This window comes from Balaenoptera physalus, assembly GCF_965194825.1.
Source record: "Balaenoptera physalus genome assembly, chromosome: 12".
Lineage (NCBI taxonomy): Eukaryota > Metazoa > Chordata > Mammalia > Artiodactyla > Balaenopteridae > Balaenoptera > Balaenoptera physalus.
Window position 1 is genome coordinate 70,361,615 of NC_138897.1, and position 14,873 is coordinate 70,376,487.

The 14,873-nt window shown below is 52.9% G+C and overlaps 1 protein-coding gene across 10 annotated transcripts in view; it reads left to right on the forward strand.

The window, feature by feature from the left end:
• PI4KA (phosphatidylinositol 4-kinase alpha) overlaps positions 1-14,873 on the forward strand; it is a 96,569-nt gene that overhangs the window by 29,495 nt on the left and 52,201 nt on the right. For 9 of the 10 annotated variants that reach the window (XR_014251930.1, XR_014251931.1, XR_014251932.1 and 6 more), the window contains 13 exons: positions 1,438-1,510; positions 2,045-2,304; positions 2,782-2,848; positions 5,267-5,415; positions 6,949-7,014; positions 9,065-9,161; positions 10,257-10,448; positions 10,797-10,897; positions 11,457-11,586; positions 12,317-12,449; positions 13,435-13,530; positions 13,891-14,074; positions 14,488-14,591. Coding sequence is in view for 7 of the 10 variants with exons in the window: in XM_082417854.1 (XP_082273980.1) it covers positions 1,438-1,510; positions 2,045-2,304; positions 2,782-2,848; positions 5,267-5,415; positions 6,949-7,014; positions 9,065-9,161; positions 10,257-10,448; positions 10,797-10,897; positions 11,457-11,586; positions 12,317-12,449; positions 13,435-13,530; positions 13,891-14,074; positions 14,488-14,591 (1,652 nt within the window). In the remaining 3 variants the exon portion in view is untranslated. Of the gene's footprint in view, positions 1-141; positions 1,324-1,437; positions 1,511-2,044; positions 2,305-2,781; positions 2,849-5,266; positions 5,416-6,948; positions 7,015-9,064; positions 9,162-10,256; positions 10,449-10,796; positions 10,898-11,456; positions 11,587-12,316; positions 12,450-13,434; positions 13,531-13,890; positions 14,075-14,487; positions 14,592-14,873 lie in introns of those variants that run through there. The other variant, XM_082417860.1, reaches the window with a different exon arrangement.

Below are 14,873 nucleotides of genomic sequence, written 5' to 3' on the forward strand. Positions count from 1 at the left end.
AAAAGCTAACGGGGGCTTCCCTGGTGGCGCAGTTGTTGAGAATCTGCCTGCCAATGCAGGGGACACGGGTTCGAGCCCTGGTCTGGGAAGTTCCTACATGCCGCGGAGCGACTAGGCCTGTGAGCCACAATTGCTGAGCCTGCGCGTCTGGAGCCTGTGCTCCGCAACAAGAGAGGCCGCGATAGTGAGAGGCCCGCGCACTGCGATGAAGAGTGGCCCCCACTTGCCGCAGCTAGAGAAAGCCCTCGCACAGAAACGAAGACCCAACACAGCTATAAATAAATAAATAAATAAAAATAAAAAATTAAAAAAAAAAAGCTAACAGGGCTTTTCTACCAGTAACACCTATTGAAATAGGTCACCACAGAGGATGGTGGCATAACTTTAATATGTGAAATGGACAAAACATTGCTTTCCAGGTCCTCACTGTTCCTCATCATTTGACACTAGCAAAACGTGAGCAGTTTGGTGATGAACAAGTCACCTCAGACCAACTTCATTTTTCTGCCTGGATTCCCCAAGACTGGAAGCGGGGGAAGTGAGAGGGACTCGGTCTGGGTGCTCTTCATCAGGGCCTGGACCACGCCTCTCCTGACATCCTTGGTCAGCAGTGTAGCCGAGGGCAGGGTTTGCAGAGCCACCTGAAGGACCACCCCAGGGGCACCCGGCAGGAGTCTCTGGTTGCCTGCCCCCTGCGGTGGAAGCTGAACAGCTAGGACCAGCCAGGACCGGGGATGAAAATCCTGAAAGCAAGTCAGTCTCGTCTGTAGACGATTTGGATGCCAAGCTGGGAATCGAGGACCCTCGCGGTGAACTAAAGCTTATGCCCTGAGCTTTTGTGGGGCTCAGTGACAGGCAAAAAAATAACAGCCCTGCGGGTGGAGGGGCACAGCTTGAGGCAGCATGTGTGAGAGACACTTAAGGATTTCATTTCTCTGTGAGTTCATGGAGCCAGCAGTGTGAAGGGCTGCTGGAAAGCCAGTGTCACGTCCACAGACGTCTGGGGTCCGTGCTGAGTCTGGTGATTACTCGGAGATCCCCAGCATCCCTGGAATAGTAGTGTGTTTTGTCTGAACACTGCAGTTGGAGATGGCTTCTTACACACTGAGCTACAGTGAAGTCAGGCAGGCCGTCAGCAAGGACTTGAATCATAAGGAACGGATGGAAAGAACCAGGGGTGTTGAGCTGTGAAGAGAGATTGGGGGCCTGTCACCTGTTTCCAGAGTTAGGCCTGTGGACCAGCCAGAGAGGGAGGGTTCTGTCCGCAGAAGGTCTGTTGCCTGACCCCTCGGCAGAGCTTCCGTGCAGGGGGTTATGGATCAGGTATGAGGTTGGACAAGAGAATGTCTAAAGCTTCCTCTAGTTCTGAATTAATTTTGTGATATTTATCTGATTTTGTTTATAAGTTTGTGTGTTATGTTTCCTTGGCTATTCCAGATTTTAGAGGCGCTTTTGCAGGTTTTGCATGTCCTTTTGGGAATGTGCCAGGCCTTGGAGATTCAAGAGAAAGGTATGTTTTTCTTTTTATTGTTTGTGATTTTCCTTCCCCTTGCTTTTCCCAGTCTTCAGATTTTCTGTTCTTTGCAACCAGTGTATCTGGTGGACGTGACCTTTGCTGCATGTTAGCTGAGAGGCCGCGTGGGGTCATGAGCACAGCTCTGCTGCCTAAATGCTGGGCCACTTCCCCCTCTGGGGCTCGGTTTCCTCACCTGTAACATGTCTGAAGGTCATTTTTCCTCTGGTGTGAGGCTACCAATCTGCTCCCAGAAGGACTAAATGCCCTGATTAAGTCCTGTGAGGGAGCCTGCTCAGGTGACGTGGCTGAGGGACTGATTTGGAGGTGCTGTGTGTGGTTAAGACCTCCCGCCCACGGGCCGTGTCTGCAGCCGTGGTTGAGGATGGATGGAAAATACTGCCGGTCAGCGCCTGGGCTTGCCCTGTTGCCATGGCTAGTTCTGGCCCTTGGTCTTGCTGGTGGGGGGCCCTGAGATGGGTGGCCCCAGGTCCCCGGGCGGTGCCGCCACGGCTTCCCTCTGCCTTCCAGAATACCTCTGCAAGTACGCGGTCCCGTGCCTCATAGGAATCTCCCGCGCATTTGGGCGTTACAGCAACACGGAAGAGTCCCTCCTGTCCAGGCTCTTCCCCAGAGTCCCTCCTCATTCCCTCCACGTCCCCGAGGAGCTGGAAGGTGTGCGGAGGCGGTCCTTCAACGACTTCCGCTCCATCCTCCCCAGCAACCTGCTGGCGGTGTGTCAGGAGGGCACCCTGAAGAGGAAGGCCAGCAGCGTGTCCAGCGTCTCTCAGGTGGGGCCATGCACCCAGGCGGACAGGGGACGGGGGCTTGTTAGGTGCCCACTCGCGTGTAGTTTGAGGGAACTTGGGGAACGTGAAAGGTTCTCATTAGAGTTCTCTTTAATACAAAGGTTCCCTTGTCCTTTTTAAGATTTATAAGTGAGTCATCTCCTGGGAGGTGAAGTGTTTGGGCGCCAGCTCTTTTCTGAGCGCAAGACAGTTGGTGCCTGTAGAGAATATGTAATTGACTCATGGAGAAAGACAGGGACACGAAACACTGAGAATAATCTGGCTCAGTCATCGGGTGTAGAATATATGGCTAGACACAAGAATTTAGAATTACAGTAGAGAACCTGTAGCCAGGGTGGGCTTCAACGAGGAGGTGGGGCTGAACCAGGGCTCTGGCCAGCAGAGGGAGCCTTGTCTGAGACGGATCTGACTGAGGTCTGACTGGCCTTTCTTACCTGTGCGTGTGGTTGTGTGTTTCAGGTCAGCCCTGAACGAGGGGTGCCCCCTCCCAGCTCCCCTGGAGGATCCACCTTTCACTACTTTGAAGGTGGGCTTCGCCTTTCTGCTGACCGAGCCCCCAGGGGGGAGGTCCACAGGGCCTTCCTGTGCTGTGAGGATGCTAACACAGACACTGCTGTTGTGCATCTTGAGTGTCAAGCTTTTAGAAAGCATTTATTTTCTATTTTTGATTAAACTTCTTAAACTTGAATCTAAAAATATTTCAAACATAGAGAAAAGTGCAGACAATACTATACAGGACCCCAAATGCCTGCCATCTGAATCTTAGTACATTAACCTGTGAAAGCACTGCTTTTCAGGTGGAAATACTAATGGTGGGTCCTTCTCTTGTTTCTTGTTGTTTAAGGTCATTAAGCGCATGGATAATGTTAAAGAACATAGTAATGAGACTGCGTGTAGTACCTTATGTTTAATGAGTAATACTTTCTTTAGAGCTTTGCTGTTCACAAAGGACTTTCAGGTAATTTACTGAATTTGATTCGTGTGACAGCTCTGTGCAGTGTCAGACACTTGTTACAATAGCCTTCACCTTCTCCTTGAGGGAAGTAAGATGCAGATTGTGGGGAGGAAGTGGGGAAACAAGACCTCCACGCCTCATGGCGCTGTCCGTTCCATTGTCAGTGACACCCCTGCATAAATCCCAAATCTTACACCTGTGGTCCCTGCAGCTCCGCCTTTTGCCTCCTTTTGTGTCCACCACGCACTGGGTCAGCCATGCAGGACGTCATCCTCATGTCGTGGTGTGTGTCCGGGACGCAGACTTCTTGCCTTCTTTTATGACTATCATTATTTTTACAATAAACTGGTATGTCCTTAAGGTGAACGACATGATGGTTTGATATACATAAATGTGGTGAGGTGGTTACTGCAGTCAAGCCGTTAACTGTACATCTCCTCACATAGTCACCATTGTGTGTGTGCGTGTGTGGTTAGAGCACCTCCTCTCTCAGCGCATTTCTAGCATCCAACATGGTGTAATTAGCTCTCTGGACTCAGCCCGCATAACCGTCATCTCCGCATTTCCCCACCTCCCACCCCTGGTCACCACACTCTCTGCTCCCATGTCTTTGAGTTTTTTAGATTCCACGTATAAGTGAGATTGTGCAGTTTTTTTCTTTCTGTGGCTGGCTTACTTCACTCAGCATAATGCCCCCCAGGAATATTATTCAGCCTTAGGAAAGGAGATCCTGCCATTTGTGACAACGTGGATGAAACTGGATGTGATGCTGAGTGAGATAAGCCGGTCACACGGGTGCATATATAATGGAAAATACATGGAGCATGTGTGTTCATGCACATTGTATATACACATGTTTTATGTAGTTTTCATACACATTTCATGCACACACACACACCCTCTTCCCACCTTCTTCCCACCTGCTCCCTTTAATCTGGCCTCACCCCACCCCCTGTCCAGCCACCTCTGTGGATTCACCGTGTTGGCCTCCAGCGTCTCAGCTCCTCTCAGTATTGTCGCCCCCCCACCTCTGTTGTAAGCTGCCTCCCGCTGTCATGGCTCTTAACCTGTAAAAAGGTGTAATTCTTTTGTTGTTGTTGTTCTCACATGTCTGGGTGGAAAATATTAGGACATGATTCTACCTAAGCTTTGACCTGAAACACCCCAGTGAGAGGCAACCCTCCCCAAGGATTTGCAATCCAGCTTTTACTTCTTTTTTTAATTGAAATATAGTTGATTTATAATGTTGCATTAGTTTCTGATATATAACACAGTGATTCAGTTATACATATATATTATATTCTTCTTCAGATTCTTTTCCATTATGGTTTATTACAGGATATTGACTATAGTTCCCTGTGTTATTCAGTAAGACCTTGTTGTTTACCTATTTTATATAGAGTAATTTGTATCTGCTACTCCCAAATTCCTAATTTATCCCTCCCCCACCCCCTTTCCCCTTTAGTAACCGTAAGCTTGTTTTCTATGTCTGTGAGTCTGTTTCTGGTTTGTGAATAAGTTCATTTGTGTCATTTTTTTTTAGATTCCACATATAAGTGGTATCATAACGATATTCGTCTTTCTCTGTCTGACTTACTTCACTTAGTATGATGATCTCTAGGTCCATCCATGTTGCTGCAAATGGCATTATTTCATTCTTTTTTATGTCTGAGTAGTATTCCATTGTATGTATACATACCACATCTTCTTTATCCATTCATCTGTCAATGGACATTTAGGTTGTTTCCATGTCTTGCCTATTGTGAATAGTGCTGCTATGAACGTTGGGGTGCATGTATCTTTTTGTATTAGAATTTTCTCTGGATGTATGCCCAGGAGTGGGATTGCTGAATCATATCAGGCTTTACTTCTTAATTAAAACATGGAATTTGAGTATAAACAAAAGCAAAATCGATACCGTTGTTGGTTCTTGAGGGAGTATCTGGGTTGCATGCTCCCGCGACTGACTTTCTGGTTTTGCCCCGTCAGCCTCTTACTTACCTGATGGGAGTGCCCCGGAGCCCGACTACTACTTCTCCACCATCAGCTCCAGCTTCTCCGTTTCTCCTCTTTTCAATGGCATCACTTACAAGGAGTTCAGTATTCCCCTGGAGATGCTCCGGGAACTCATAAACCTGGTAAGCATAGCCTTGATGGATAGATGGACCACGGGTGTATCAACCAGTGGAATTGCTAGTTGTGTCAGCCTATATTTCAAAGCACAGCTTGGTAGTCACAGTTTTCAGATTAAAGAGGGAAGGAGGGTCACATCCTTGGAGTTGCGTGCGGCACGTTCTCATTTGTCCCTGCAGCCGCCACATGGGGCGCGGCCACGCGTCCCCTTGTTAGAGGTGAGGAAGTTGGTGTTAAGTACCTTAAGGGCTAAGGGCAGGGCCCAGGCTCAGGTGGTGGTCCTACCCCAAGCCCACTTGCTCTTGCACTTGACCCAGCTCAGGGGCTGCTCTGTTTGGATTAATACAGAGCTAATGTTTCCTGTCTGGGGACCTTTGTGTGACCTTTGCAGTCGCGTCAGAGATGCCGTTGTCTGAGTCCTGGAGTGGCTGGGCCTGTGACCCACCCTTGAAATTGCCGTGCTCGTACCGGGGTGCTGCATGGTGGGTTCGGGTGGGCCAGGACAGACTCCAAAGACAGGGCTTTCTGCTTTGGAACGAATGAGAGAGAAGAAGAAGGTCGGGGTGAGGCGGGGGCCGGGGGCGTGGCTCTTGCCTGTGAGGAGTGTGAACAGAAATGGCCCAGAGATGGTGGCTTTGGGTGGAGAAGCAAGAAGATGGCCCAGTGTCAGCGGGCAGGGTGGAGCCAGGGTGAGCTGCTCAGTAGCCGGCTGTCCTGAGACCCCGTACCCCGAGCTGGCCACGCTGTCAGTGTCCCGACAGGACAGCAGCTCTTTATGGTCATGTCAAGAGATTCCAGTTGAAGGCTGGATGTCTTGGGTCGTTCAGGGGAATTTGTTTTTCAGTATATTTTAACTTTCAAGGTTAGGTTTTCTTCTAAACCATTTTTAAATTTCTTCTCCTGACATGTCATTTATCATTATCCATATGTTTTAAAAATAACCTTAAAGCACTGTAATGTGGTGGCAGTTTTCTCAGGTGGTTCTCAGTCGGCAGAACAGTTCTTCCTGTCCCGAGCACTGGTACAGAGTGGGGCCGGGGTGGCGGTGGCCAGTGCTCCTGTGAGGAATTCGCAGTGTGCGCTGTAGCACCCGGAAGAGCCAGCGCCCTGGCCCGGGAAGGGGGCGTTGCTGGCGCCTGGGGACCGGCTGTGATGGGGGTCTACCACGTCCGGGAGGGGCCTCGGGGGGGAAAAGTCAGTCTTGCCTGGAGTCTCAGTGCTTTCGCTTCATGGAAATGGAAACCTCATGTTCCCAGATTTGAGGGAGTTGGTTCCTTTTCTGTTTTTATTTCATTCCCATCTATGGTAAGAAAGAAGTTCTAGGCGATGGCAGGATTAGGGACATTTTGTGTGTGTATTGGAGCCTTGGGGCTCCAGTGATGTGCTCATTGTTGACCTCTTATTTCCATCCGTTTTTCACCGTGAGCTTGTGATGTGGTTTCATCCGTCAGCACGATTTGTTCTGCAGTGGAATGAGCTGGCACTCCTGTCTCCCCCCGTGTGTGCCAGGTGCTCACGAGGTCTCGTTTCCCTTGCAGGTGAAGAAGATCGTTGAGGAGCCTGTTCTCAAGTCCCTGGACGCAGTCGTAGCCAGCGTGACAGAGGTACGTCCCTCTGAGGGCATCACGCTGAGATCACCTGCCGGGCACACCTGTGCGGGGGGAGTGGGGAGGGTTTGCAGTGGGTGGGGTGGGGCCACTGGAGTGAGTGAGAGGCTCGCCCTGAGACTTCAGCGTACGTTCCAGTGACGACAGCACACCTGCCGCCCAAGGGCTCGCCCTGTGCCTGGCTGCTTTAGATGTGTCCCCTACCGGTGCCCCGTCCTGGCCCCTGAGCAGCGGTCAGGGTCTCTACTTCACAGGTGAAAGCAGAGGTTCGGGGAGGACTAACTGGTGCCCGCGTCCCATGGTCAGCATGGGAGCTGGATTGCGGCCTGGGCCCCGACTCTGCTCCATTGTGGTCCTTGCCCCCACGGTGCCTGCAGAGCCACTGCCAAGGCTCGGTACATACCCCTCATCAGTCCAGGCACTGCAAGCCCTGGCTTGTGAGTGTGAGGGGTGTGTACTCAGGCATCTTCTGTCCTTAGCATGTTCGGAACCAAGGCCCACAGCTTTATTTATAAAATCATTAAATGTCGCTGCTGGGAGACCTCAAAGTCCCTGGGAACATTTGGGTCAGCCCCCTTTTGTCAGGGTCCAGAGAGATCACCGATTTCCAGGCTGATGACTGCTGTGGCCATGTGCTGGGCTCAGATTCCTTGTTAAGCCTGGCGTTCTTTCTCTCATCCGATTATAAGACATGCAGCGCCTGGCACCACCGGGCTCAGTTATGAAGCGGGAAGGGAACCACCAGGGACCTCCCTGTGCTGCAGGCCGCAGCTCCTGCCCTGCATGCGCTCCACCCCGCTGTCTGTGGGCATTAGGTGTGTGGCCGGTCACTTGCCAGCTGGTCCGCAGCCCTCCTGCCCGTGGGCCTGAGCTCTCACTGTGCTTGCTCTCAGAGGTGTCCTGGTGTCCTTTGTCGGTGTGGGGTCGTGTTACCCTGGGCAGACCAGGAGGCCAGGGCCAGAGCTGGGCTGGCAGGCACAGCAGCCAGACGTGTTGGGCCCGAGTGCCGTCGTGGTGAAGAGGTGGCTTGGATCCTGAGGGGAGAGGAATGCCAGGAGCATGGGGCTCTGGGGCCCTTCTCCCCATGGAACAGAGCAGTTTCTCATATTTTGTTTCATAATTTGGACTTTAGTGTAAATGTCCATTTGAAGAAATAGTTTTGTGGCTAAAAAAAAGCTCGAACCCGAGTCACTGCAGGATAATCCTCTTCCTCATCCACCTTCACTGGCAGTGACCGTGCTTATTATGTGCCAGATGTGACTCCCTCTCCTTGAACCCACGGCACACCTGCTCTCAGCCGGGGAGACAGAGGCTGGCAGGGCCTTCATCACACAGCTCTGGGGCCCTGGGGCCGGGCTGCCCCGCCCGGGTTCCTCCCTCCTGGCTCTGGGGTGGGACCTCTGGTCACCTTAACCTCAGCCAGTGTCACGTCTGCCCCACAGGGAGTTATGAGGACTGTGCCTGTAGGGCCATTCACGCAGCGCCCTCTGATGACACCGGTGCCCATGGGACACGGCCTCCACCAGCCTCGCCCCGCAGGCCCCTTCCAGCTGTGGATTTGCCTCCGCATCCGCCTTACCTGCGCTTACCTGTGTCAGAATTTTTGTAAATCGTGCCTTTCCATTGCACTAGACTGAATATGCAGAGAAATTAACAGCATCTTACTCAACTCACTAGACCTCGGATGAATTTTTTTCCCCAGAAGAAAACTAGCGTCACATTTTAGATGAGATTGCTAAAGAAAATTTAAAGTGAATTTTAGTTACAAAATGTAGGCTGAATCCGAAGGTGCCCCAGCTGTCGTGTCTATCACTGAGGGGGACAGGGTGCAATGTGGTCTTGTGGCCCCATGGCTCCTGCACCCCCACTCTCCTTGTTCAAAGATGCCCGGAGAGGGTGAGCCCTCAGTGAGAGAAGGTGGTCCGTCCTCCAGGGGCCCGGAGCTGCTTCCCGCAGGCGTCTCTGGGCAGTGTGAGCGTAGGAGGGAGGAGGGAGTCACCGCAGTGACCGGCGGTGCCAGTCACGCGTCCCATGCCTCTACCCGCAGGCCAACCCCAGCGCCGACCTCTACTACAGCACGTTCAGCGACCCCCTCTACGTGGCCACATTCAAGATGCTGCGGGACACTCTGTACTACATGAAAGGTGAGCGTGGGGTCCTGCCCTTGTGCCAGGGCTGCTTCACAGCGTCCGCAAGGAACGTGGACACGTTCCCAGGAGAAGCAGGCGATGAGGGACATGCACCTGTCGTCCTGCCCCCAGTGCTGCCAGCAGCGCAGCCTCTTTGGTGGGTGTGTCTCCTCGGCTGATGTCTGACACGGACGTGTGGGGTCGTCCTGATCCCCTGGTCAGGCATACAGTTTAATGTGTCTGCGTTACATGTTTCAAAACATTAAAAAAATGAGAAAACGAGGCAGTCGTGATCTTACAACTCAGAATAATTTGTAAGTAGCGGAGCTCACACACGGAGTTAGCAGTTCCTTCCAGGCTCTCTTGTGTGTTTTAAACACAGTTTTCCTAGGCTCTTCCCTTAAGTTGCTGAATGTGCTTCATAAACAAGAGCTTTGATGACCACATGGTGTCCTGTGGGTGTCCCATAATCTCCTTAGCTGTTTTCCTGATCTGATTCCAAGTGCTCCTGAGACCTGAGCCTGGTTGGGGCCACCATGAGGGCTAGGTTCCCGAAAAGCGGCAGGTGCTGGCTGCTCGGCCTGACCCCGGAGCCTGCAGCCTCCCCTAGCCAGGCTGCTGCTGGTTTTCTCGGCCAGTCTGCCCTGTGCCTGTGCCGTCTCTCGGGTCTCCTGCACTGTCCAGGCCCGAGGACGAGAGCTGGGAGAGGCTACAGACTGGGTGCCTTCCTGTGCAGGGGGTCCTCCTCGGGCTGCATCCAGCTTTCCCACATCTGATAACTGACGCCCTTTTTAGAAAGTATCACAGGAGTACTTTTCGTTAATCGGACCAGTTCTGGTGATGGCACTCCCCAGGTTGTGTCTCGTGTTCAGGTTTGAGTGTATTGACAGCTTAAAACAAAGCATGGCTCGCATTTCGCTGGGAGGTGACCATTCCGAGTGTCAGGTAGCATGTGTGCAGGGCTGGCGTGCGTGCCCGTCCCGGCTCGCCCCAGGCGGCCTTCCTGGAAGCATGGTAGCCAGCAGCAGCGCCCTCTCCCTGGGTGTCTGTCGCAAGGGAAAGACCAAGGCTGCTCACAGCCTGAATCTGTGCCCGCTCTCCCTCCTGCAGACCTGCCCACCTCCTTTGTGAAGGAGGTCCATGACTTCGTGCTGGAGCAGTTCAACACCAGCCAGGGGGAGCTCCAGAAGATCCTGCACGACGTGGACCGGACCCACAGTGAGCTGAGCCCCCTGAAGCTGCGCTGCCAGGCCAGTGCCGCCTGCGTGGACCTCATGGTGTGGGCTGTGAAGGACGAGCAGGGTGGGTTCCCCGTGCCACCGCCTGGCGCGTCCTCTGCTTACGAGGAGAGGAGGGGGCTCAGGACGGGAGATGGTGCTGGTCCAGGAAGGTGGGGGTTGGGGGGGAGCCACGCTCAGGACACGGGACAGGGTGGGGGCTGGCAGTGGAGGGATAGGCCACCCCGCAGGATGGTGTCATCACAGCAGCAGGAAAGGAGCAGGGACGCCCACCTCCGACACTTTGTGGTGGAGCCGCTTCTCAGAGTTAGTGAGCCCGGGGTTTAGTCACGTTCTATTATGACTGGTGAAGGAGTCTTTGTGACCACTAGCCTTTGCTAAAGGTCCGTACCCTCCTCTGTTCTGAACTTAGGTGCAGAGAATCTGTGCATCAAGCTGTCTGAGAAGCTGCAATCCAAGACATCCAGCAAGGTCATCATTGCTCACCTGCCCTTGCTCATCTGCTGTCTGCAGGTCAGTCTCACGGGCCCCGGTGGGGGTGGTTGGGGGCGCAGTGCTGACGCCCGTCAGCAGGGCCTTCTTGCCATGGCCAGGCTGTGGCGGGCACCAGCAGCGAGGTCTGAGCTGCTGCCTCTAGGAACTTGAACTAGAGTCTGCTGTGGACAAGTTCAGTGCTGGGAGGCCGCTGCTGACGGCCAGCAGGCTTTCTGCGAGTGGGGTCCAGGCACAGCCAAGTCCTGCGTTGTGGAGGCTGCCCTGCATCTGCCAGGCGTTCCGAAGGCCTCGGACGCCAGCCTGCTGTGCCGAGACTCTGACCTTGTCCCAACCCCACTGACTTCACGTCTGCCGTTGTGTAAAAGTAATGCTTGGTGCCCTTTCTCCCCTAACGTTCTTCCAAAAGAGATGGACACACTTTAACAGTGAATCTCGCCTTTGGGTGGAGAGAGTCCCGACCACCCCCTTTCTGTCTTTGTGCCCCATGGCCGGGTGGCCCTTGGAAGTCTGATTGACTTGGTGTCTGAGGGGGTGGGCACCTCCCCCGCGGCCCCTGATGGCCCGCTGTGCGTTGCAGGGCCTGGGCCGCCTGTGCGAGAGGTTCCCGGTGGTGGTGCACTCGGTGACGCCATCCCTGCGGGACTTTCTGGTGGTCCCGTCCCCCGTGCTGGTGAAGCTGTACAAGTGCCACAGTCAGTACCACACAGGTAACTGGCCGAGAGGCCACCATCCCTGGGCTGCTCCTCCACCTTTTCCCCGCAAGGCTTCCCCTGCACAACCCCCTGGGGTGCCAAGCCTCCCTCCCGCTGCCACTGCCCCAGGCCCCACTCCAGGCCTGCTCTTTTTGGCACCTGCTCTCTCTGGGGCATCCTGCAGTGTGCGTCCCATGTCCCGACGCCGGGCCTGGAGCTCCGTCCCCTCCCCTGCCACAGGCCCAGAGCACGTCTGGTGACCGATGTTAATTAAGTACCCTGCTGCGCGCTCAGGCGCTGAAGTGGTATCACCATGCTGCCCCCAGTCCCACCAAGGTGGGCGTTTTGTCCTCTCCCTTCAGGTGGAGAGACTCTGAGGGCCCTGCTCTCACGCTTGCCCACCCTTCCCGCCTTCCTACGCGTGAGCTGGATGCCCTCAGGCCATGCCCTTGCCTTTCTGCTGGGGCTGAGCTCCTAGGGGCCAGGACTTCTGAATCATTTCTTAAGACGTTGCTGTTTTATGTATTCATTGCTTTGTAACCTAAGTGTGCTTCCTTGATTTAAATATTTGTTTCATCCTTTCTGTTCTCCGACACTTTTGATTCTGAAATGCTTGGTGAAGTCTTTGTAAAGTGATTGCTTTTATAGCTAAAGATGATTACATTTGATTTTGGTTTTGAATTTCAAACATGGGTATGGAAAGTGACAGGCATAACCAGATACATATTTGAATTTTTACTTCCAGTTGCCGGCAATGATATAAAAATCAGCGTAACCAACGAGCATTCCGAGTCGACCCTGAACGTGGCGTCGGGGAAGAAGAGCCAGCCGTCCATGTACGAGCAGCTGCGGGACATTGCCATTGACAACGTCTGCAGGTGGGTGGCCTCGGGAGGTTGGGGAGACGGGGGCGGGGTGTCAGGCAGAGCCAGAGACGTTATTGCTCAGGGAAGCTTCTAAACCTGCACTGGATCCGAAAAGGGAGATTGCTACATGTTAAAGAAAAAAAAAAAATTTCCTGCCTTTCTTTTCCTGATCATAAACGTAATAAAAAACAGAGAAAACCTGTGATGTGTAGAAAAGTAGACAGAAAAGAATTATCCCTTAGCCCATCATCCAGAGAGATGACATGTGGTCCTGTGTCATCTTGTTTTCCGTGTGATTTTTGGTATAAATGAGAGGTTTTATGTGCCCTAGTGTCCCTTCGACACCAGCTCCATCTGTGTGAACTCTTGCTGTCCACACTTGGGGACCAGATACATTCTGATTTGCAGGAGATGTACCTCTCCTTGTCTGAGTCCTGGCACCTCGCTCTCGGGGCCATGGGGCTGGAGCCCAGCTACTCTGTCAGACTGTCTTCTCTGACTTTGTGGCCTGGGAGCCAAATGTGTGGGGAGCGAGAGATGCCTGTAAGATTTCATGCTCCTCAGGGCTGTTAGGTTTCCCCTTCTCTAGAGCATAAGCATTTCTCCATATTATTAAAACTTTGATATGTAATTTTAACATTCCCTCAGCCACTGTGGGACCATCTGTCTTTCGAATCAGCTATTGGGACTTTTGTTGAGAAACAGGGAATTTTAAATTGGAATTGGCATGAGTATGACACCCTGGAGGAGACCATTCTGGGCAAGATAATGAAGTTACTATTTTTAACTAAGATGCTTGTCAAGAGGTGAAATCTACAGCTGTTCTTTGAATTCATTCTGTGTAATGATGTTCATTCAGATTTCTGGGGAAAGAGTATTCAGAGCGGGTCTTTAAACCTTGCAGACCCGAGACAGGAAAAACTCAACCAAAATCAAACACAAAATGCTCATCTGGTTATTCTGATGCCTCATTCTGCTTGGCCTCCTCCTTGCTCAGGTGCCTGAAGGCTGGCTTGACTGTGGACGCAGTGATCGTGGAGGCCTTCCTGGCCAGCCTCTCCAACCGGCTCTATATCTCCCAGGAGAGCGACAAGTACGTCCTGTCCTGTCCCGGGGGTTGGGGGCGGGGGCAGCCGGTCCTGTGCAGGCTCATGGGGCCACTGGCATTCGCGCGTCTGTGCCGCTTTCTGGCACGGAATGGCGTCGGGCATTGAGTCTGTCCCGCGATGTCTGCTGAAGCCCACCTTGGAACGTCCACCCTGGACACTGGGGGAAAAGACCTCTGTCTTCCCGCCTGGTGCTGGTGATTGCAGATCCCAGGCTGTCACTGTCAGATGGACGCTTCCTCTGAGAGACTGATGACCCTGGGGTCCAGGTCCTGGCTTCCGGCTTCGTTTCCCTGCTGCGTGCTGGAGCACCATTCCCAGGGCACGTCTGTCCTTCCCTCCCGTAGGGATGCTCACCTGATTCCGGACCACACCATCCGAGCCTTGGGCCACATCGCAGTGGCCCTGAGGGACACCCCAAAGGTCATGGAGCCGATCCTGCAGATCCTACAGCAGAAGTTCTGCCAGCCCCCCTCCCCCCTTGACGTGCTCATCATCGACCAGCTTGGCTGCCTGGTCATCACCGGAAACGTAAGCACGGCCGGGAACCCACTCTCCCTGGGCATGCTTCGGGAAACTCCTTGATTCCCAGGAACGTAAAAATACAGATTAAACTTACCCTGCAGAAGAGTTAAATGCTCCCAACTTTCTTACCACCGAATGGTGAGATTTTTTTCCAAGTAAAGGAGAATAGTGTAATGGTTGCAAGAGTGCCGGAGAAAGAGGTTTAAACTATTTTCTTGCCGATGTTAATAGAATAGAATGGAAATGGAACCTATTCCATTCTTGGTGTTTAAGTTGAGGTTTGCATAAACCTTTAGGAAGGGCTGGCCTTGATGCTGTTTCAGGCCCCACTGTCCCTGGTCCCCAGTGTGTCCCCTCTGGGTGTCCATGGAGGGCGCTCCCAGAGGAGATGTGGTCACGTGTCCCTCACTCTTTTCCAGCAATACATTTACCAGGAGGTGTGGAATCTCTTCCAGCAGATCAGTGTGAAGGCCAGCTCTGTTGTGTACTCTGCCACCAAGGATTACAAGGACCACGGCTACAGGTAAGTCTTCCCAACCTCATTGTTGCTCTCGATCCTTCGAAAATGTGAGATGTGGGGACTTGTCTTTTAAATAAACATCTCTTCTTACAAAAGCACTACATGTTAGAAATACATGTACCCAGGCGAGAATGACCCGCACAGGGCCGCCCCCGAGCTAGCACCTCTGAGCTCCTCACCCAGTGGGCACAGTGCCCCCGGGTGACCGTGTTCTCACAGAGCAGCACCAGCCTTCCTGCCTGTCGTCACCTTGGATGTCAGCATGGTGTCCATCAGGTGGCAGCA